The sequence below is a fragment of the Nannobrachium achirus genome, assembly GCF_963921795.1.
Source record: "Nannobrachium achirus genome assembly, chromosome: 1".
Taxonomy (NCBI): domain Eukaryota; kingdom Metazoa; phylum Chordata; class Actinopteri; order Myctophiformes; family Myctophidae; genus Nannobrachium; species Nannobrachium achirus.
Genome location: NC_137810.1, coordinates 28,713,972 through 28,738,054, shown reverse-complemented (window position 1 = coordinate 28,738,054; position 24,083 = coordinate 28,713,972). Strand labels below are relative to the sequence as shown.

At 41.8% G+C, this 24,083-nt stretch overlaps 1 protein-coding gene across 1 annotated transcript in view; it reads left to right on the top strand.

Annotated features, from left to right (window-relative positions):
* Positions 1 to 2,276: 2,276 nt before the first annotated feature.
* Positions 2,277 to 24,083, top strand: part of pde4ba (phosphodiesterase 4B, cAMP-specific a) — a gene marked incomplete at its 5' end in the record, with an annotated part of 205,344 nt that continues 183,537 nt past the window's right edge. The window contains 2 exons of the mRNA XM_080726315.1: positions 2,277 to 2,318; positions 23,514 to 23,746. Of these exons, the coding sequence (XP_080582441.1) occupies positions 2,277 to 2,318; positions 23,514 to 23,746 (275 nt within the window). The remainder of the gene's footprint in view (positions 2,319 to 23,513; positions 23,747 to 24,083) is intronic.

The following is a 24,083-nucleotide window of genomic DNA, read 5'->3' as shown; positions in this document are numbered from 1 at the left end:
AGATTTAGGGCCATGGGTCTGCCGGTCTTACTGAAGGAGTTGAGATTGTACCAGCCTTAGAAGAAGGGCTGCTTGAATTGTCAAGAAAAAAAGAAAAGAAAAGGAAAATAAAGAATCCTTTCTGAGGATCGTGGGTTCAGTTCATATCAGTGGTTCGGTTGCATATACCTCATACTGTCGGTTCAGTTGATATCAGTGGTTCGGTTGCATATACCTCATACTGCTGTCAGATATTAGAAGTGATGCCTGACAGTGAGTCCCTGGTTCAATTCCCGGCTGGCCAGATGATTTGCTGTACAGGTATGTCACTTCCTTAATCTCTCTTTGCTTTATCGGTCTCTCTCCACTGTACCTACCTACAGTATCAAATAAAAGCTCAGAGATGCACCCCAAAATGCATCTTCTCTGTGGCTTGCATCGGTGGAGATATTGAAAAACAAATAAGCCGCAACTGTGCTGAAAATAGTGGCAGTCATTTTACCAGGGTTGCTACAGCCTCTTTATCAGTTAATTATTTTTATGGAGCCAAAGTCAAGGCAATTATTGCAATGGGAGTGCATCGTGACCGAATGCATCGTGCAGCAGAGTTAAATTATAGTGCTGATATGTCAGTTGGTGAATGTTTCCCCGTGGAGCAATACTAAAAGCAAAGCAAGGCCATTTGCATCACTTTGTACTGTGTTCTCCCTCAAGAACACAAACAGAATAATGATGATGGGGAAAGACTCATTTAGAAAAGTATGTGCATGTGTCTGTGGCTGTGTTGTATAAAGGACTTAGGCCACACCTGTTGCTGATACATTTGCTGGGTTTCTACACGTTTGCTCTGATCTCTGTCTGCACACATCATCTCTGATACAAGCATCTCCTCCTGATATTACTTATCTGTTTCTTCATACTGTGTATATGTAAAATGTTTTGCAATGATCCCTCAAATGTGGTTATCAAACTTTTGTGACAAGCGGCAGGATCTTACATTTTAAGTTGATTTATTATCCAAACATCCGTCAGTGCACTGAGCAGTAAACCATATACAGTAAATAAAAAAGGTCTGTGATGGAGCTCTGTCTTCTTTAGGCTGTGGGGCTTTATCATCCGCCTCTTTATGGGCTTCTTCATGTTTCTCTAACATATACACGTTGGTTGTGTTTGTTGTTTCGAGTCAGGCTGCTTGAGCTCTGACTGTTAGAGCCTGCACAATATTATAGTTCTCTGCACCAGATGGGTCTTTTCTAAATACCTACAGTACACGTGTGTGTGTGTGTGTGTGTGTGTGTGTGTGTGTGTGTGTGTGTGTGTGTGTGTGTGTGTGTGTGTGTGTGTGTGTGTGTGTGTGTGTGTGTGTGTGTGTGTGTGTGTGTGTGTGTGTGTGTGTGTGTGTGTGTGTGTGTGCGCACACAGAATATACTGTATATATTACATTTGTGGTAACAATCAAACATTGGGTTTGATACTTGGCGTTAGAAAGTAGCACAAGTGGGCAATTAGCATGTCGTCATCTGGACTCTAGTTCTCATCTCTGGTGTTATTCTTTTTTTGATACCTATCACATCCCACAGGGTTACTTCAGTTTTCAGCTTCACCCAGCTGAGTGCTGCCAACAGAAGAGCGTGGAGGGGGAGAAAGTGTATTTCTCAGGAACACTTTGACACATTGCTGAGAGCTGGAATCGTACCTGGGACCTCCGGAGTCCTAGGCGGAGGTCCCGGGGGGGGAGGCTCTGGCCTCCCCAGGGGTTGTGGTTATTAGTTGTGGTGCTTATATTAGAGCTCGACTAGCCTCGGGATCCAGGCATTTCAAGAAGAAACGCCTGGGTCAGCCCCCTTGTAACTGTGGTTCACAACATTTTAATTGTAATTTTGCGCATATAAAACATATCTAGCCGTACAGATATCTTATTTTACATCAATATTGTTCTCGTATCCCCGCCCTTCTGGGTCATAGAACGTCCACGCTCTGCCAGCTTAGAGCTCGACTGATTTTTCTGGTCCTAGCCAAGCGATTACCAATGTTGTGACTTTTTTTTAAAGAGAGAAATCTATAGTAATTCATTTGATAAACATAGATTTGATACGTTTTTCAAAAATAAAACAAAAATACCGTCCAGACTGATAGATCGGTCTTGCTCGAGTATGTATGTTGTACAGTAAGTGTGCACAAAAAATAAAGGAAGCCCATTCAACACAACCTACAGTATGCCTGTCTGTGTGTCTTTTTCAGGTGTTCACGTGAGGCAGGCTCCTGGAGGACGGCGTGAGGGAGATACTGGAAGGAAGATGAGGAAGAGTAGGAGTGTGCTCTCAGTGTCTCCCAACGATGTAAGTCCTATCGTTTGTAAACCAAATCTGGCTGTCGTCTAATCCCCATTTGGCTTGGTTCCTTATCAATACTTATGTAAATAGAGGTAGCATGTTGCAATCATTACACTCCTTTCCCAAACACATCATGTTTGAAATCCTGCTCGTCAACCAGTCTAAATCTGGTGTTCTTATGGGAAGTGGGAACAGGAGGTACTTCTTGTGCGTTGTTATGAGTGTGCTAACCCAATTCTGTTGGGATATTGTGAAATTACAACAAAAAACTATAAAAATCTTTACCTTTGTGACTTCAGTTCTAGTTCTAGTTCTTATATTGTTTAGAGAACTGGTTAACTTCAAGAATTAGTTTTGTGTGCAGAACCGGATGAACCCCTTGTGCTGTTATGTTTATGTACAGTTTTAGCGCTACTTCCACAGCTGTAAGACAATATTTTGGCTCTGTTACTTGCAATACTCCATTCTTTTTACATTTGTGTACAGGCGTATCTTGCCCCCCTGAGCTTGGTACCCAGTGCCCTTGGTGCATTAAATGTAAATTCTAAATGGTAGTTCACATTGCTAAAAATAGAGGATTCATTATCATAAAATGATACATGGAATTAACTGAACAAAAAAACAAGAAGGTTGACCTCATTTTTATTGCTGTTTTCCTGTTTGGTTACAAAATTCCCAAAACACTGCTTCACACCGAGGAGGACTCACAGAGTGACAGAGGGAGAACAGGCAGGCACGAAGCACATAGAGGAAAGTGTGACAAACAGGGATCCGTTTTGCATTCAGCTGGCTGTCAGACTCGTATACACAGTACGGATCTCAGCATTAATTTGTACACAGAGTTAAATTAGCGCTTGGCTCCTTGCAGATCAAGCCATGCATGCACCAGGAAGAGACACAGCTCAGTTCTCTGCTATCCCCTTTGCTGTCTAGTATCTACAACCCTCCCCCCACCCTTACACCCCCACCTCCGCCTCCCCACCTTCTCCTTGTCCCCCGACAGTTCTGCTTTGTTTCTGCCTCTGTCTAGCTCTGTTAGCCCCGTCTAGACTAGTGCACTACCACCCTCCTCTTACTCAATGACACCCCCCCCTTCCCTGGAGAGAAGCTATAGTAATAGTGTACCTCTTTTTTTAAATTTTTTTTTGGCAGTCTGGGGTTTTTCGGTCTACTATATACAAGCTCACAATGCGTCTGAGTTCAACCACACATTTTCACATTGGCATTTCAGTCTTGATGCTTGCTGATTGTATTTCGCACCTTAATTTACACATTAAGTAATTAAAAATGTCACTTTCTTTGCTGAAGGGATTTATTGTATGGAGATTTGGTCAACTTATCATGTTTTAAATATGCTTTATAAATAATCATGACCTTGACCTAGGTCTCTAGTTGGCTGTGGCCCTCCTCTCTAACAGGTGGAGAATATTAAAAGCCACAGGTACCTGGCTGGCATACTGAGTATATGTTCAGGCTGACTCACTCACTGTTGATGTGCAACATATGCCCTTCTCCTACCTTATGCACACACAACGCACACACACTCCTTTTGACTGCATAATATAGCTGCGTACTTGTGTATTGTGCAGCTATACTGTACACACATGTGCACACACTGGCTCACGCACACCCTTTTTGACTGCATATACAGTACAGTACAGAACATATACAGTAACTGCGTACTTGTGTATTGTAGGCCTACGGTCATACAGTACATGCATGTGCACGGACACAGAAAAACGGATAATGCTTGTGGGTGTATTCAGTTTCTCTCTCTTCCCTCTGACCTTCGTTGCATTCTTCTCACTCGGTTTCTGTCTCTCTCTTCTGAACTGATCTATTTACATCCTTCCATCTATTCCATCTGTTCTCTTTCCTCTCTTCCATTGCATCATTTTTTCCTCATCGTTGTCTCTATAATTTGCACCCTATTGTCCAAAAATCACACAATTTTTTTTATATTAATCCTTCAGATTTAATCCAAATGTCATGCAAATCTGTACACATTAACTCTATTGTCATGTGATCAAGATGGATCTGTTTGATTTGTCATATTCCATCCTGGTTGGTTAAGATTGACATCTAAAGTGGCCCGTTTTGAACAAAATGCCGCAAATCATAAACGCAGGCACACAGCGTCTGATTGTGGTGAAACTTTGCATGCACATTCACACTACTTTGAGGAACAAATGCCACCCTTTTGACATTGCTCTAATAGTGCCACCAGGTGGCTGATTTTTGCAAAAAAAAAAATTACTACACATTTTGTCATCACACAAATCGGTCACACATTATCTCCATAGTCAAGGGATCAAGATGGATCTGTCGGATTTTTCATATTCCATCCTGATTCGCGAATTCCTTGCTGGCCTGTCATCTATGGTTTCCCCCAACTGACGCCTAATAAATTGGTATCCAAGCCTACTTGTTGCCAAAGACTTCTCTGTTAGTTTACATGGTAGGACACTGAGGAAAATGAAGGCTGGCAAGGGCAACCCAATGCTTTTAAAGCAAGCTACTTTTAGAGCCTTGCCAATCCTGATTTTGATTCCTAGACCACCGTTCTTGACAACTAAATATCCATATATACCTTTATATGGACATATCAGTCGGATCGGCCACATACTGTATACGAACGGCTCAATGGATGGCACTGCACTCCCTCGACTCCTTGCTGATGTGTCGAGATTGATGACGGTCGGCCCCATATACAGTATGCACATGACCATTCATGGGCATAGCAGTTGGATCTGTGGCTCTGGACAACCAGATCTCCTTATATGCCTATATGGGCGTATCAGGTGTCTAGGTGAGACAGGACCTTTGACACAATCTAATATCTCAATAGAAGTAAATGCAACCACTCCACTTGTATATGTAGGTCGGGAGAGGCTTATTTTCGTTATCAGCTGATAATGCGAGAGTCTGTCCCGGTTACAATGCGCTGGGTGATGGCTTACTGAGGTGGAGCGCCATACCTACCATCAGCTCCCAGTACTTACCACACGACTTGCCACACTTAAGCCGTGCAGTGCCACACATACACTGAGTTGGGGTTGCCCGGGATCGAACCCTTGACCCTGTGGTCGAGTGAATGGGGATTTGTTTTTTTGCAATCATGTTATTTCCTGTTTCAATGCGTCACTGAGGCGTGATTATGGATCCCACTGGGAAAGATTGATAACCACGCCCCGGACTCATTTTTGAAGCTTGTGATTGGCTGAACCGGACGTAGGGAGCGCTCCGTTGTAGTCTCTTGGACCGCGCGAGGTGCACCAAAACCCAATTATCATTGCGTTTATCGTGCGCTTGCCCAGGCCTTACGGCCTGGGCATAAATAGAACGATTGCATTCACCACGGCTTCGTAACTCGCGCGGTGCTCCGCCGGCCGCGCGGCCCTAGGTCCGCTGGCCTTCGCGCCGCTTGCAATGTCGTGGACAATAACAGTGAAAACGAGCGCTCTATGCCGTTTCCATCCATCTTTCCCAGTGGGATCCATAATCACGCGTCACTGAGGGTCAAATGCTGACTCATATGTTAGTGAAGAGCGCCATCTAATGTAAAACAGAAAAAAAACAGAAAAAGATATGAGTCTTGGGCACTCTCTGCCAGGTATTAATGTATTATTTCTGTAGCCAGTGCCAGGGTTTTTTAATTAATTTAGTACCAGGCTGCCAGGGTTTTCAGTGTTTTACCGTATTTCTGAGAGTGCACACGTGTCCATGTGGACACGATCGTGAACGTGTTGGAATTCACCCGGACAGGAGAAAATTTTTCTCCGATTGATGTAGTTTTACCTAGTTTCCACCCTGCAGAGGAAGATGTTGAACCGGATGGAGAAGTTCATTTCTGGGTTATCTTTGCATGCATCTGTCTCCTAGCAACCGCAGATGGTTCTTACAGTAGAGAACGACGATCTCGATACGCTCGCATTAAAAAGAGATCAAGAGCGCATATTTTGAAAAGTCAGATATCTCTGTTTTCGGCACCAAATGTGTTTAAAATTTTTTTTTTGGCAGAGAATGAGTTACTGAGAATTATTTGAACTGTTCCTTCAACAATACAGAGCCATGGTCATGGATAAGATCAGTACCAGTAGTGTTGGAATATTATTCATTGCAAAATAATTTTGTACACTCTCAGAGTTAAATGGACACTCAGGATTTTAAAGAGTATTGTATAGAAATACTCTTTGTTTAAGGAGCAGGTACTGGTTTGCAGTACGGCTCTAAAGTTGTCAACACAAAGGCGCTTTTCTGTGTGCTATCATGTTGCAGTGTATTTTTGTGCGCACACACGCATACAGGAGCATAATCCCTGTTTGTACTGGATGTGTTTCAGTGAAGCAGAGTGGATCAGGTACGATATTGCCTTTTGGTTTTGGCTAGACTAAAGAGGCTTTGTTCTGCTGCCAGGTGATACTTGGGTACTAGGTAGGTGTGTGTGTATGCGTGTGTGCGCATGATTGGCTGTATATCATTTCATTTCAACCTTTATTTAGTTCTCGGAAAACACAAATCACAAGTCTGAGAAAAGCTATAAAAATAAATGTAAAATAAATAAATAGCAATATGATTAACCCATTGTTGGCCATTTGGTTTATTTTGTTTTGATTTAATTTGAATTAATGCTGTGGCCTGGTTAATGACTATGACGTCATGTCAATCACAGTAGATTGGCATTGTTACTCACCATGACAACCACCACAGGGGGTGGTTACCCACTTATACCTGTTAATGGGTGAGTGTGGCAGGTGTGCAAGGGGGAAAGCCACACAGTTTTCGACAGTGTCCATGATAGCCGTGTGTTGGCTGGCGGCATTCAATTGTATGTTACATCAAAGTGAGTTTATGTCATCTATATGTTAATAAATGGATTGACATATCCAACGATACATCTTTACTCTGGACATTGAATTAATACATGCACGCGTCTGACTTAAGCCTGTACCCAGTTGCCCCTCAGTAGAACCTATTGGAGGCTCTACACCCATTAAGACCTGTGGCTGATTCTACAAATCATCTCTGTCTGGTGGAAATCTTGTTGTCTGGCCCTGTTACAGATTTTGTCCAAAAATCATGCAGATCGGTACACGGTATCTCTGTAGCCATTAAACGAAACGGGTATTTCTTACATTGATGCTCCTACATATTATCATGCAAGCACCAGTTAAAGTTACTTTCCATCCCTCATATACTGTGTGCACAGTGCACATCCCATAACCCACACACTGCACATCATTTCAGAGCTCATATCTTTGAACGGGTAAGGACTAGTATTTTTAATTTGTGGGAAAACAATGATCAAATTAAAATGCATTGTGTATGGATATAATGTGACTGTGTTTGAAAAGAGGCCAGCTGTCGCTGAGAGGGATGGAGTCTGATGATGTCTTTTCACTCCACAGCACGAACAGTAACTAATGTCCCTGGTCACTACAAACAACTGTGTGTGTGTGTGTGTGTGTGTGTGTGTGTGTGTGTGTGTGTGTGTGTGTGTGTGTGTGTGTGTGTGTGTGTGTGTGTGTGTGTGTGTGTGTGTGTGTGTGTGTGTGTGTGTGTGTGTGTGTGTGTGTGTGTGCGGGCGCGTGTGGGGGGGGGGGGTGGGGGTGTGTCTTTATTTTGAGAGAGACATGTTGGTGCATTCCTTATGTTAGTGAATTTATTCATTTTATTTGATATTGCCTGCAACCATTTCTAGGCATGTGTGCTAAATTACATGAATGTACTGCAGTGCTTTGCCCTATACATCCTATTACATTTCATTATCCAGGACTGACATACAGTCCAAGAGCATACATTGGCCTTATCATGTCCATATACCAAATTAAATCTGTTCATGCCCAGGAGGTACACATTGCAATGAAAATCTAGTCCACCAAACCTGTGGCCGGGGACCACTGTTGGGCAGTGAAGGGAATGCAAGTGGGCCCCCAAATAATTGGCAAAACATTACGATTTTAATGATAATTCCATGAATATAAGCACATAAACACAGTGGTCAGATCGGTGGGCTGCAAACACTTTTGAGATTTTCAAGTGAACCCTGATCCATTAAAGGTTGAGAAACACACAGTTTTAGACCACAGTGCGCACTGGTTTTTGCTGGCTCTGCCTCCAGCTGCAGCAGAGAAGGTGGTTGTCGCCCCTCGCCATAGTTAATGCCTAGGTCCTTGCATTTTTGAATATGAATGCTTTCTTTTTTACTATGTTTTGCACCCTGTCCGTCCTTCTACCCGTCCGTGAACAGCTATCTCTGGCACCGTTGACACACTCCTTGGGTGCCATTGCAGAACCTCTGCCCCAAATTTATCACATGGGCCTGTTATAGCGCCACCAGGAGGCGGATTTGTGCAAAACACAATTTTGGACAGTACAGGATATGTTTGCTTTTTCATATTCCATCCTGATTGGCTAAGATTGGCTTCCAAAGTTGAAGGATTGGTCCGTTTTAAACAAAATGCCTCAAATCATGAACGCAGCATGCCATTTCCGTGAAATCGCAAACGCACATTCCCACTAGGTCGAGGAACAAATGCCACTCTTTGCAACCAGTAGGTTGACTTTTGCAAAACACATTTTTGGAACAAAATGCCTCAAATCATGAATGCGGCATCCGAATGCCGTGAAAGGCCAAAGAAGACATGGCACCCTCTTCGCTTTGGCATATTATAGCACCAACAGGAGGCCACAATAACCTACCTGACCTGGCGGAGACCTGTGCTCGGAAGAGCACTACTTCTAGTCTCTCTCTCTCATATCACTGTTGCTTGTGCTTGCTCTCTATATCCCTGTCACGCTTTCCCTTGCTGATCTTCTTTAATTACTGGGTGTACAGTACCATATTTACAGAGACAGCGGGTCAAAACCCAACAGCTGTTCATTCTCCTCTGTTCATTAGAGGGCTTAGAAGAGAAGAGACTTGTTCCGTGCCAACCAGTGCAACAGCTCAATGCTTACTGCTCACTCTCCCTCTAAAGATTACCTGTGCAAGCGATGCATGCAGGGGCGTCACACCAAATTCTGGGCCCTGGGTACAAGGATTCACTGCGGGCCCCCCATGAATGTTAACTATTGAAAAATAGCAGATATACAAGCTGCGAGCTTGTAGATCTGCTATTTTTGAAAAATTGTGAAAATGTGTGCAAGAAACCCATGTTTCCATGTCAGTGATGCTCAAACTTTTTCATGTGAAGGACCCCCAAAATGATATGAATTTGGCCACGGACCCCCATCTCTCATCTCAAAATATTTAGTTCCAGGGACCCCCCCCCCCCCCACGGAAGCAAAATTTGAGTTACAAATGTTCGCTTAAAAAATACATATTCAAAGATTTGCACACATTTTCACGACTTTTCAAAAATAGCAGATCTACAATCTCGCAGCGCGGCACTCGGTGCCGCGCTGTGAGCTTGTATATCTGCTATTTTTCAATAGGTAAAGTTACTAGGGCCCGTCCACCTTGGGCCCTGGTAACTCAGTCCCACTTTCCTACCCCTTGTGACACCCCTGGATGCATGACACAGAGATCACAAACCCCCCCAGAAGCAGAGCATGAAATACAGAGTTATGCATCAACATAGAACCCTTCAAGGCATGAATTAATAATATACAGATTAACATACAATCCACGAACATACAGTCCACAGAAACATACAATTTGAGCCCTTTAAAGACACGTGTATCTTAAAGCCCTTCAAGATATACATAATTTAATAACATGACATCAACAGAATCGGAGGAGGAGGCTGGGGAGGTGGAGGGAGTTTGAAAGCAGAATCCAGCAGGAACGGCTATACAGTAATCAAGCTGAACAGAATGAATGAACAGGGAATAGACACTGCTTAAATGAAGCACATGCATTGCACTGTGGGTATGAGGGCGTGAGTGAATTAGCAAATGAAAATGAAGTGTGGTTGAACGTGGAGAGAGAGACTGACTTGTGGGGTGTGTATCAAAAAAGCATCCCGCTACGGGCAGTGGAGACGCCCCTCTCGTTCCGCTTGCCTCTGATTGGCGGCACCCGGTTGGGGACGCTGTCATCATCTCTGTCAGGCGCGTAGCACGTTACTTTAAAAATAAAACCTGACGCGTTATAAGTTATCTTGAGTATGACAGTAGTTCGGGTTTTAATGTTAAAGTAAAGGCGAATTCGAATAAGCTTTATGGAAATGCAACTAGTGGGTATGAATGTTAATTCACATTTCAGGGTTCCCTTAATGTTTTACAAATGTATTACAATTTTGGCTGTTGTAAATAAACAGTTATGTGTCTGCATTTTCTAGTAGTGAACAAAAAAAGACAGTATAAATGTATCTTTTCAAAACAAGTGTTGTGAGCTGTTTTCACTAATTCTAATTTGTCTTTTGTACCATGCCAACCCATTAAAAAACACCCAGCACAGAAGATAAATAAAATGAGAGGCCTTTCACAGTACAAAGTGTCAAGTTTACAGTATTTTGAGCACAGCACAAAGTGTCAAGTGCAGGCTTTAACAGTAGCCTAACAGTAGGGGCGTCTCTATCGAGTATAGGGGCGTCTCCACTGCCCGTAGCGGGATGCTTTTTTGATACACGCACTTGTGGGTGTATGTATTAACTTGTTAGCGAATGAATGGGGGGGAGATGGGTGGGTTCTTGGGAGTGAGCTGGCATGTAACCTCCTGCCTTCCGTGCCTGAAATGAACACGATGCTCAATGAGTTTTGAGGTATAACTGTCTGGGCAATGATTCAGGACATGGGCTCATCCTGAGCTTGAATTTACATCACAGCCAATCTTTTCTCCCTGCTCTCTAACCTTTTCTCTTAATGTCTTGGCTAGACTATGTACTTACTTGTGTGCATGGTTTTCTGACAAAGCAGATATGGCACTAAAAATAATCGCCACCTGTAAAAAAAAAATCACACCCGTGTGAACTGAGCGGTGGTCGTGGGGGGGGGGGGGGGAGGGGTGCCTGTGTGTGTGGGGTGGGTGTGTGTGTGTGTGTCTGGCCTGGCCTGAACAACAGCGCCCCTCCCTTAACATGTGTGGTGAAAAAAGTTACTTCAGGCTACATACAGACACGCACACACGCACGCATACACACACGGCCACGTATAGGAGACGGTGTAACCACCGCTCAAAAAAAAAAAAGAAAAGTGAGGGAAAAAGGCTAGCCTGGGTACCAGCCTGCTACGCTACGTTCAATGGATTTGTTTTGTCACTTGGAAGCGAAGTGACAAAACAAATCCACTGAACGTAGCGTAGACTGGGTTGCTAGAACATGATGCTAAATTTATAATGTTAGACTTTTTGCTTCAGGCAATTTCACAGAGATAAAGAAAGGATGATAATAACAATGAGTGACAGTTTTGTTTTCACCAGAAATTATGAATGTGGAATAGAGTGGAATTACTGTGTTGGTCATCAATTTGTCTTTCTTCTGCAGTGGACAGCCTGCATATTTGTTCTTCCTGTCTCCAGTGAAGGCGTTTGAGTTCCTTTTCATTTTCCTCTGATTTGAAATTCTTATCAGAGACAGTGTAATACACACCAGACGTGATTGGGCACTCCATAAGAAAATCTGAAGATTTGAAATGCTAAGGATGGCAGCACCAACGAAGCTGTCAACAGAACAGGCCATTTAGCACACAGGAGTCGATAGATGGTGCATACTGTGTAAGTGGTGGGAAAAAAGTGATAAATGTCCTTTTAAGTTCCGTCAGATAACTCAAGAATAGATTGTGGTGTCAGCTTGTAGATAGGATTGTTCCTCTAGTTAAAGGGGTACTGTCACCTAAAGGGGTTGAGGGGCAGATTACACTGTGACATGAGCTTCTCTGAAAACGGTCTGAAACAGTCCGAAGCTCATGTCACAGTGTAATCTGCCCCTCGCCCCCCAACAACGGCTGACCAGTACAGTAAGTAGTCATACAGTCAGGCTATACAGACATTAATTTGATTGGCTTATAATTGCGCATCCCCACAATGACATCATCAACATATTAACTTGTTTTTTAAGATGATTCTTAAAGTGACAGTAACCCTTTAGGTGACAGCCTATAGGCCACCTTTAATACAAAACTCTTACAATACATTTATTAAATTACATGTATAGCCTGTTTTAGCCATAGTTTATTTTAGATTTAGATTAGATTGTTTTGTTTACAAAGCTTAAAAGAATAAACGCATGTGATTTTGTTTCATGTATGTTATATTCCAATGTTAACTGCCAAAACCACATAAAAACAAAACAATCTAAACACACATGACAAGTAAAATGTCATGATATAAATGCACCATTTATCATTTATGATCATGACATCAGGTATTCCTCAGTCCCACCACACTTTCTGCTTCCCATTCAAACTCGTCTCGTGTGGATTTCTGTGATGATCTCATCATCTTAGCAATAGCTTTTCATCCCCCTGGCCTGAACCACGCGTGCTGGGAAATGTAACTCTCACATATTATGTGCACATCAGTTCCCACCATAACACCCATCTTATTGAGCCACAAACAAACAACAAAAGCATTGGAACAGCAAACCAAGTTGCCAAGATCTCAACATAAATATGTTAACGTGGGTGCATTCGCAGTTTCGCACACACACATGCTTGTGTTCAAAGCTGTGTCTGTGACTGATCTGCATATATATGCGTGTAGCCTATATGCATGTCATGCATGTTTGCCTCTATAATACACGCTTTGCTGAAGCCATGTTCAGATTTAGACGAACAATGTGTCTCGAGGTACAAGATTCTAATCTGCCTGTCAGTTCCTCTCTTTTACCTCTCTCTCCTTTATTTCCACGTGTCCATCCTTTCCCTTTCATTCATTTAAGGAAAATTCTAGGTCTTACAGTATATTTACCTGCTATCCTAGTTGTAGCACTCCGTTGTTTTCTTTGGACTCTATTTTCTTGACCAATTCCCCTCCTCTGAATAAGAGTGCTAAAATGCTTTAATTCACTGCGTGGTTCCTAACCGTTTCTGGATCAGGGACCATTTGATAATCTCGAAAGCGTTCGCGACCCACAAACAGAGCATGTTTATTTTAATGATCAATCAGTCTAAAAAAATTAGAATAAGGTGTAAAAAAGTATTGAAATTTCACCCTGGCAACTTGACTTCAGAAGGTTGACATTTCTCTATTATAAATCCTTGTTTTGAGTGATGTTGTGTAATATTGTAATATTTTGAGATATGGATTTTAGATTTTCATGAGCTGTATCTCATAAAAATCTAAATTAAAACAAAAAAGTGTTAGAACTTTTGTGGAATTACGGAAAATAATGAACTTTTCCACAATATTCTTTTTTTTTTTAAGACCAAGCTGTATTGTGTTCTGGCTTGGATCATTGGATCTAATGTAGTATACTTTAAGTTCCTATGTATCTGTATGATGATGAAAACTATATTTAGATTATTTTTTATTTTTTATTAAAACAAAACCAATACATCTCCTTTCAATTTCACTCCACCTTTTTAGGGTCTATATTAAATAATGGGTGTCATTGATTTTCAGCAGAAAACACATTATTTTCAGTTGAAAATCACTTTCATTTCATCAGGTGACACGACCGTGTGACTGCTTTACTCTGCCTTGCTGACTCCTGATCCCCCCCCCCTCTGTCTCCTCCTTTTGGGGATTGCTGTCTTTACTGATTGGGAACAGGTGCCGGTTTCTCATCTCTTCACTTCGTCCCTGATGTTCTGTTGCCATGGTGTCTAAACGGCAAATGGTAAAAGCACAGGGGGAATTGTATTGGTTTGGTTGGTGGAGGGGGCTGATGACATGATGGATAGATACCGTGTCAGCCAAGGTTCCTCTCTCATGTATAGTGTACTATTCTAGTTTAAAATCGTTACTAACAAATTTGAGCTGCTTATTGACTTGATTTAAAGAATCTTTGCATTATATAGACAGACATAATGGACAAACAACTTACAGACTCTCTCCAATTGTCCCACGTGAAACCTACACTAGGCCATATCCCTCCCCACCTCCCCAGGAGGACCAAGATGGAATGCACTAAGTAAAGTAGAAGATAAGTAAGTAGAAAATGATGATATAAAAAGACTTCCTTTAAAAGAAATTGGAAAACAGAAAATTATGATAAAAGATCCACAAGCAGTCTATTAGGTGCAGCGTACTAGGCTAAAGTGCAAGTTTCTTAGAGTATGCATGTCTGGAAGGTTTTAAGATGTAAATAATACGGTTGTATGATGCAAAAGTTAAGCAAGTATCTACAAAGTATTGGTGTTGTTTAGTCTAAGACGTTAATGTGACTTAAAATCTTTAAAACTAGTACTTTAAAAGTATTGAAAAATACGTATTTTAGGGCAAATGTGTCAATATCCTGGTATTATCTGATGCTGATCACATATTTGTGAGGGTGCTTTCTGCTTTGTATCCCTTTGGCTGTGTTCTGCGTGGTTGTGTACCACACATCAACACAGCTCTGAGGCATGAGAAAGTGTCAGTTTGTGTACAGTGTCTAGGCTGACACAAATGTAAAAATACATGGGCTACTTACTGTATGTATACTGTATATCCTATACAGACGGACCTCTGCCCCAACTCTCCAACAATAACCATAAACAAACCTGACACGCCCATATTAGGCAGAACACGGCCATGTCACTATGACTCAGACGAAACCGTAAACAAACCCATACACAGTATAGGCGTAAAATGATAAGACATGGTGTAGTTTAGTAGCTACACTGATTTATGCACAGTATTATGGAACATATTAATATTCCACTGAGGGTGAAGTGCTCACGATTTATTGAAGATTCAGGCATAAATTAGGGGTGCAACAATGGTGAACCGAACCGGATGGCCCTGTCCCGAACTGAACAGCCCATACCGAATGAACCGAATTTCTTTATTATTTTTTAAAATATATTGGGTATTTGTCAGGTATTTAACTCTTTATGTACACTTTCTTTTTAAATAATCTTCCTCCTGGTATAATCATAATACCTGATTATCATGTTTTGGAAATTTTATATTTTCAAATTATTATTTTCAATTACATCTTTTACTGTACCGAAACCAAACTGAAACCGTGAGCCAAAAACCGAGGTTCAAACCGAACCGTGGGCTGACTGAACCGTTGCACCCCTAGCTAGGCCTCCTGGCCTGGGCTTCACACACCCCTCGAGCCACAACAGGGCAAAAACACCCAGAGCAACAATCTCAGTCCGCTCTTATAGTTGTTCACTCTAACTAAGATGCCATCCTTGAATGGTCATTCTATGTACACTTGGTACACAATCCTACTGCTGAACCAGGGAAAAAGAGAACAGTGAAGTAGAAATAGACGGGTCTAGATCCTAATGACAGCAACAGAATCTTGTGACAAGACCCCTGCTGTGACCCCCTTGACAATGTGTGGACCAAATACAATTAGATAGAACAGAAATGATTTGTAACTGCTAAATGTTGAACAGAATGACATGCATGTATAAAGGATAGGCATACATAATCTTTGAGCTTCAGCTTATACCTTTTCGATCAACCAGAAAAAAATCATAAATTAAAGTATGTAATATTTTAAGATTTTTTTGGTCTTTGTCTGCCTTCATTGATTGGGGATAGTGGAGATAGTCGTCGAGAATGGGAACCTGCGACAAATTCTAGGCCTTGCTGCATGTAGCCAAAGTGTGACTACATTTTCTTTGATGGTCATGGCTAGAGATTCAGGAGCTGTAGCCAGGCTTGAAGAGTTCAGTTACTTGCAGAAATTCAAATTGTTCAGAATAGTTTTTATTTTAGCCAGTTATTTGACAGCATAATTTTATTATTTTCCCTTAATGAAGAAGACTATACTGTAGCAAATGTGTTTTGTATGGTACCATGCAGCATGGTTATTATAGTTAACTAAAAGTAACAAAACTAGAATTGAAGTAAAAATAAGGCTTTAAAAAGTAAGCTATTGTATCTTTACAAGCCAACTAAAACAAGTCCTAGAGAACATGTCCTTAGTTTTACTCTTTTATTGTCACTTCGGAATAACTGACAAGTGGACTTGAGTGCAAATACACATCGTGCAACATAACATAATTTGCACATAATATGAACGGACCCCAATGGAAACAAGCTGCTGGCTTTTTTACATTTTATACTTTTGATAATGACATTGTAAGTTTTTTTTTTTTCTTTTTTTTTTTACAAATCTCTTTATTAATTTTTTTGGCAGGAATAGTAGAAGGCATCATAATAGGTAATATCACAAATGTAAACTGCACTTATTTTACATATTCAGCATCAAAAGTTAGTGTATAAAGATTCAATACATTCAACATCAAAAGTACATTGTAAGTATTTTTACATATGTTTATTATGAAGAGGTCAAGGTCTTTAACGGAAGGTAAGTCTAAAAATGTGTGTTTTGTAAAGAGGTCAGTTAGGTTATGGCATGACAGTCAAGACATAGAGAGATGTAATGAGCCTGGTAGCAGCTGAGAACTGGCGTCTGTAGGAGCAGGAGGGTATACAGCAGGGGTCGCAACGTTTACAGGCCGAGGACCCCTTAGTTGAGAGAGAGAGAGAGAGAGAGATGAGCAGGGACCCCCACAACCTGTTAATAGATTCCATTTAGTTTCATCGTTTGACAGCACAATCATCTGTGTATTTTGGATTCATGTCAATTTGTGTTTTCAGATATTTAACCACTTGAACCGTCATTACCTAATAAACGTAACCTTTCACTCTGTACTTAGTCTGCTCTTTTTCCTCTCTACACCAAACCTCTTTGCCGAAAATAGCCGATCTACAAGCTCACAACGCCTTGCAGCGCGAGGCGTTGTGAGCTTGTAGATCTGCTATTTGTGGTTACAGTTCTCAGAATATGGACACTAGGGTTCAGGTTGTCAATATATAAACTAGGATTGGAAGATTTGGAGGACCCCCTGTTGTAACTCTGAGGACCCTGCTAGGGGTTCCATACCCCCTGTTGAAGACCCCTGGTATACAGTATAATGATGGAGGATGCTGCTGAGGAGGGGGGGGGGACTAGGAGGACCTTGTATTCTATGTTGTTTGACAGCCAGGTGTATTCACACTGGGCGCACACAGTGTGACTGTATTGGAGGGTTTAAATTAGCATTGACCGATGAGGCCACAGAAAGTTAATGTGCTAAATGTGCCACCAGATCCATTCAAGGGCAGTGTGACCAGTACATTGCCTCCGGCAGATTGGTCTGTCATCTGTGTGTGTGTGTGTGTGTGTGTGTGGGGACATACTTTGCCTGTGTGTGTGAGAGAGAGAGAGAGAGACTATAATGAGTATGTCACAGATTGTGCGTGGCGTTCTCAGAAAGACAGAGAGGTCATTGGGTTCACAGCTGTTAATAGAGCGCTTCAGCTGACTGGAACACAGAGGAACACACGGTAGTAGCACAGGGTCATCTGAGGATGCATGTCGTTGCTGTCGGATGGAAACCTTGTAGCTCTGGTCCATAGCATTAGAAAGAGTTCTCCTCGACGCTATGGGAACCCAGGCTGCGCAGCCTCTCGGATGGAAGTTTTTTTTTTTCCGGGTAAATATTTTTGGGCCAAAAAGTGTATTTTAGACATGAGGTGGGGGACTCCCGAGTTTTTAAAAATTGTGAAAAAGCTCATGCCGCCTTGCATTGCGAGGCGTTGTGAGCTTTATGTAGATCTGCCATTTTTGCTACTTATGTGTGGCACTCTAGTGCAGGGTTCCCCAATTAGTTTTCCCCAAGGGCCGAATTATGTCTAGGGTACCAAGCCGAGGGCCACGGTGGCGTTCCCACTACTCCAGCGACAGGTTTTGTTGTTGTCGGGTGAAAATCTTGTACGTTCAAAACCGTTCGTTTTGAACGAACTCTTGGCCTGGTTAATAAACCAGACTGCACAACACCACCCCCTGGCGGTACACGCAGTGAGGAATTAGTATGAGCAATGCCAGGCTAACTGTCTGGCCCCCACCAACCCCAGTAATAATGGTGGTATAAGAGCAGCACAACACTAGTATATAGTCGTTGTCGAGTGGAAACTAGTATCCAAATGTGCACGTTCTTTCGCAAATAGTAAAGCCCTGCTTCATCGTACAAGGCCGTCGTACAAGGCTGTCACACAACACCTTGCGGTGCGAGGCGTTGTGTGCTTGTAGATCGGTTGTTTTCACTAGTTTAAAGAGGTGGTGCCATAGTTTTGTACTTTTTCTGTTTTTCATGTGTCTAGGAGGTTGAAAGTACTTCATTAGACCCCTTGGTGTGGTTTTTATGAGCAATTATGTATTCTCTTGGTATTTGTTTGTTTTCTCTTGGAGGCTGCCACCTTGTGGTCAAAAGTGTCAGTTAAAAATCACACCCGTGTGAACTGAGCGGTGGTTCTCCCCCCCCCGTGTGTGTGTGTGTGTGTGTGTGTGTGTGTGTGTGTGTGTGTGTGTGTGTGTGTGTGGCCTGGACAACAGCGCCCCTCCCTTAACATGTGTGGTCAGAAAAGGTACTACACAGGCTTGAGGCTACATACAGACCCACCCACATACAAACAAACTAACATACCTACACACACGGCCACGCTATGGAGACGGTGTGACCACCGCTCAAAAACACAGATACAATTACATCACAGAATCAACTCCTCCCCTAATTAACATTCACCCAACACTGTGGGGTGTGGCTAACTTAGCTGGGTCACCACCCACCATGACATCCATGCATACTTAATGAACTGGGGGTGTGGCCACATAAAAACCCAATTTTAACTCTTTCTGTATACTTTTTTGGAAAAAATCTTCCTCCTAGTATAATCATAATACCTGATAATCATGTTTTAGAAATCATGGCACCACCTCTTTAAATATTTTTTTAAATGATAAATGCAAAACGAACGGTTTTGGACATACAAGATTTTCACCCAACAACAACGATATCTGAACTGTGCTCTTGGGGAAAACTAATTGGGGAACCCTGGTATAGAGGGATGGAGAAATGCATACAGATTTGGTTGAATAAAGATGCTTCATTTCAAAGTACCCTAACCGCTCGACTCATTCTAATCTGTCCTTTGAAGTGACAGCCTACTCAGGTGCGTACTTGTAGCCTACTGTACATTGTGCTTCATGAATCACGGCACTAGAATTAACTATAGGCACATCCTGTGACACATGCCTCCTTCGCACTTCCACGCCCATCACGAGCACTGTGCTCGGTGAAAAGTACAACAGCGAGGCCACTGCCATTTACGGTGGCTGTTGGTGTGTGGCATCCGTCCAGTGAGTCAGAGTGTAGGCTGATGACTTTTTATTTGATGTTTTTGCTTTGTCTGCCTCCTTCCCTCTCTTTCACCCCTCTTCTTTCAAAGTAAATTGTAGCGCTTCTTTTAGTGCTTTGAGAGCCCTATAGAAATCCTTTGTGGTTGTCTGCTGATGGAACTAATTTCATAACCAGGCTTTCGTACACTTCTAAAGCAGCGGGTTGCCTATCTAAGTGCGCTTTCTTAAAACATTGCATGTTGGCTCTGAGCCAATCTCTGAACTCATTAAAGATGAAGCTAGAGTCAGAATTCAATTAGATATCAATTTTGATTTTCACTTTTTGAAGGTTTGCCATTGCTTTTTTTGCTGTTGCAATTTTTAGGTGAGGCATTTACACACGCAGAAAGAGATGAAAAGGAATAGAGTCTGCACACTGGTGATGCTGAAAAAGCTCTGCTGTGTTTTTGTTGCATCCTCAACGTTTTGGCCTATTCAGACCTTCATCAGGACATACATTATTATACCATACATTTACACATACACATACACAACCTCCTTGACATACTGCACACTTGTCCCCATTGTTTGCTAGCTTTAGTTTCTTCCACATGTGCATTGTTTTCATGATTATCTGTATGTACACACATACAAATATACACACAAACAGTAACACGTGTATGCGCTCTAACACATTTCATTTTTATCATGCCCCTTCAGACACAGTATGACTTGAGCTGCACAGCTGAGAAATAAACAATGTTATTTAGGCCCCTGCAATCACTATGCATGATGGCACACAGTATCTAGACAAATTATGCTGGTAAATGAAGCAGAATGAAGCCTCTGGTTGAGCCTGGGACTATCCACATGAAGAAAGGACAAACAAATATGTTACAGTGCCACTGGTGTAACATAACTAGTCATAGGCAGTAGTGTTAACATTTTGAACACAGGCCTTTTACTTGTAACAGAGTATTTTTTTATATTGTGGTATTGCTACTTTTACTTAAAGGGATATTACACTTTCAAAAAACTTTTGGTCATTGTATGGTCTAATCAGGCTTGTATGAACACCCTGAACAGTTTTTAATTTTCTTCATTCAGTATTTAGATATTTGATGTAAATGTTACCAGCTCCAACACGCCCAGGCCCTCTCCACATACACACCCATTGTAACTTCAAACTCCATTTTAACCATGATAGATTCATTAAAAACACACATTATTTTTTCTGGTGACTCATAATACCCTCCTAATACGTGAGCAGACCGTGTTTTTTCAATAACTTTTTTCATTTATTTTCAATAAAATATTATTGTATTTAATGTTTTCCATTTTCCCAAAGAATTATTAAAAATAAATGAAAAAAGTTATTGAAAAAACACGGTCTGCTCACGTATTAGGAGGGTATTATGAGTCACCAGAAAAAATAATGTGTGTTTTTAATGAATCTATCATGGTTAAAATGGAGTTTGAAGTTACAATGGGTGTGTATGTGGAGAGGGCCTGGGCGTGTTGGAGCTGGTAACATTTACATCAAATATCTAAATACTGAATGAAGCAAATTAAAAACTGTTCAGGGTGTTCATACAAGCCTGATTAGACCATACAATGACCAAAAGTTTTTTGAAAGTGTAATATCCCTTTAAGTAAAACAAAAACAAAAAAAGACTTTTTCCACCACTGTACTGTACAAAGATAAGCATTGTGTTGTTTATCAGAGTACCAAAGACAGTTGAAAGAGGAGGGACTGTCACCACAAGTTTGTTTTTACTCAGGGCAGGTAGTCCTTAGCCTGGTTAATAAACCAGACTGCACAACACCACCCCCTGTTGGTAGTGGTAATATCCGACACGCAGTGAGGAATTAGTATGAGCAACGCCAGGCTAGGTAGTCCTCATGTTCTGAATGCAAAGTGTGAGTTTATGAAGAAATACAATTTAAGATTAATTTTTAGAATGTTATGCTTTATTCCAGATAGGCAGGGGTCATCGCCATGCTGGCTTGTGGTGGACATTTTTGCCAAATATATTTTTTGCGACAGACATACAAAATGAGAAGAAAATAATATATATATATATATATATATATATATAAACACATGACGAGACGACATGTGTTTATAAAACATTTGAGAACCACTAGCACTAGTGGACTCCTAATGTGTCAGTGTCATAATAAATCAGTGTCATACATATTCTGAAGAAACCATGGAGACTGACAGAGTAATTGGGTCTTATGATGAAAACAAGAACATTATAATGCTGTGTAAAAAAGAAAATCTAGAATCTAGAATTTGCGACGGACAAAACCAACTCTTGCCATGGACACATTTTTCCATGTACGGACGTGTTGATGACCCCTGCAGTGTGTGGAGAGAATGGAAACCAAGGACGGAGAGAGTAGAGAGATGTGACACAAGATTGGATTTTAACTCGGGCGTCTTGCTCACAAGGAGCAGGAGGTCTGGTCTGTGCACTGGCTGAGCCACCAGACCAGACACCCCAAGGGTATTCTTCTGACACAAGTTCAAAGCTATGTGAATTATTCACAGCAGCTTGTTACTGCGGGCAGTTTTTGTCTTCACAGGTGTGTGGATGATAAAGAGGCTCACGGCAAAACTACATTTCTTAAAGGGGAATCATGTAATCATGTCATTTATATATAGCACCTTAGGGCTGATGTCACGAAATAAAGAAAAAATGCTCCACCTTCTGTGCAGTGTAGATTAGAACCAGAGAATCAATGTTTTGCGGTCATGTCATCAGTGACAGTGACGGACCGAAGACGTCATTTTGTCCGTCTTCTACTAGGCAGCCTAGAAAATAAAAAATAAACGTAAGACTTGTTTAGAGCATTTTCAGCCAGTTGGGTTACATTATCTACAAGTAAACTTTATGATTACTATAACCATATACCATTGTAAACTACTAATATTTGCTTGAAAAGCAATTATATTCTATATAAGCTCAGAAGATGAAATGCCATGTGTACACACCGATATAGTGTCATAATTTCATTTTATGAATATTTGTCCTGCTGTCATGACATAGGCCTGTCTTGTAAGATTGCCATTAACAAGTGGGATTTGTGTGTGGCACGGGGTGGTTGGTGTAGTTGTCATCGGATAAATATAAAAACAATATAATTTTCTTGTTGTGCATAATACAGTATGTGGCAAATTACTCTGCTGAATGCTGATATGAAACGATCCAATGGCGCCCCTTAGTGGACAAACTGGTCATGCAGTGGGTGAAAGGTGGTGTAGTTCAGGCAGCTGTATACCCTGAAATACAGCAACCTGCTATGTTATATACAGTAGTTAACAAAAGATAACAAAATAATAACAAAAACTAAATGTAAAAACATTTTAGTTAATCATAGAACTTCCCAAGCATCATCCTCTCTATCTTACTTGTCATTTCTTGTCTTTGCCTCCCTCTTTGCCTACCTTTTTATCTCCTCCTATTCTTTTACCAGATCTTTGATTCTCTTTACATTTCCTCTCCATCTTAAGCCTCATTTATACTTTGTCATACAACAGTGTCAAAAAATGTCTCTCTCTAGCCCTTTGCACACAGGACAGTTGCGTTTTTTTGTTTGTGGCATGAATAAAACGCATTGGATTTGGTGTGCAAGGCTGTGCGGAATCGGCGCTGCGGATCCAAAAAGGAGTCATAAAAGGAGTGATGAGTTTTTTACCGCATGCGACAAGACGCACAAATCGAACTGGTTTCGATCGAGAAAAAAACGCACGGCGGCAGCCACTCGTCGCACGGCTAATTCGGAGCCGGTGTGCATGAGGTCATAGAGAATCATTGTTTTCTTTTCAAAAAATTATATTGTCCGTTTTATCCGTGCGGTTAAACGCGCCTGTGTGCAAAGGGCTTCTCTCTCTTTCTCCCTGTCACTCTTTGCCAGTCTCTCTGTCTTTCTCTCTGTTGGATGGATTATTGTACACATTTATCTCTCTATCTCTCTCCAGGACAGCAAAGACCCTCCAGACTGCCCCCTCAGTGAGTCTTTCACCTCGTGTACGCTGGGCGTCGACCTGCGACGGGGGAGGCGCCGCTTCTCTGGAAACCTGCAGCTGCCCCCGTTGTCGTGGCGACAGGGCGAGAGGTCGCGGACGCCAGACGACGAGATCATCAGTAGGCCCACGTCCCTCCCCTTCGGAGCCCCGCCCAGAATAGACATCACGCCCGTGGACTTTGACTGGTGAGTGGGCCTGCTTAGTCCGGGCTTTAATGGATAGACTAAATGGATTTCATGGTAACAGGACAGGGTATAACAATGGTGTGGCTTCCATGTACAGTAGATCTCTGACGTCATGTTGATGATGTCTTATTGATGATGACAGTCTTGCCCAAATACAGAGGTACTGTATGGCAGGACAGTGGGTCTGAGAATATGAATTCACAAAATGGTTAAAAAATTCAAATTGGGCACTTGGTACCCTGGCCTTCTGTTGATGGCTCGGCGTTCGCAAGATTGGCTGCTGACACATTGGCTGCTGACACAGACACACAAGCGCTCTCTCCTCTGTGCCAAGCCG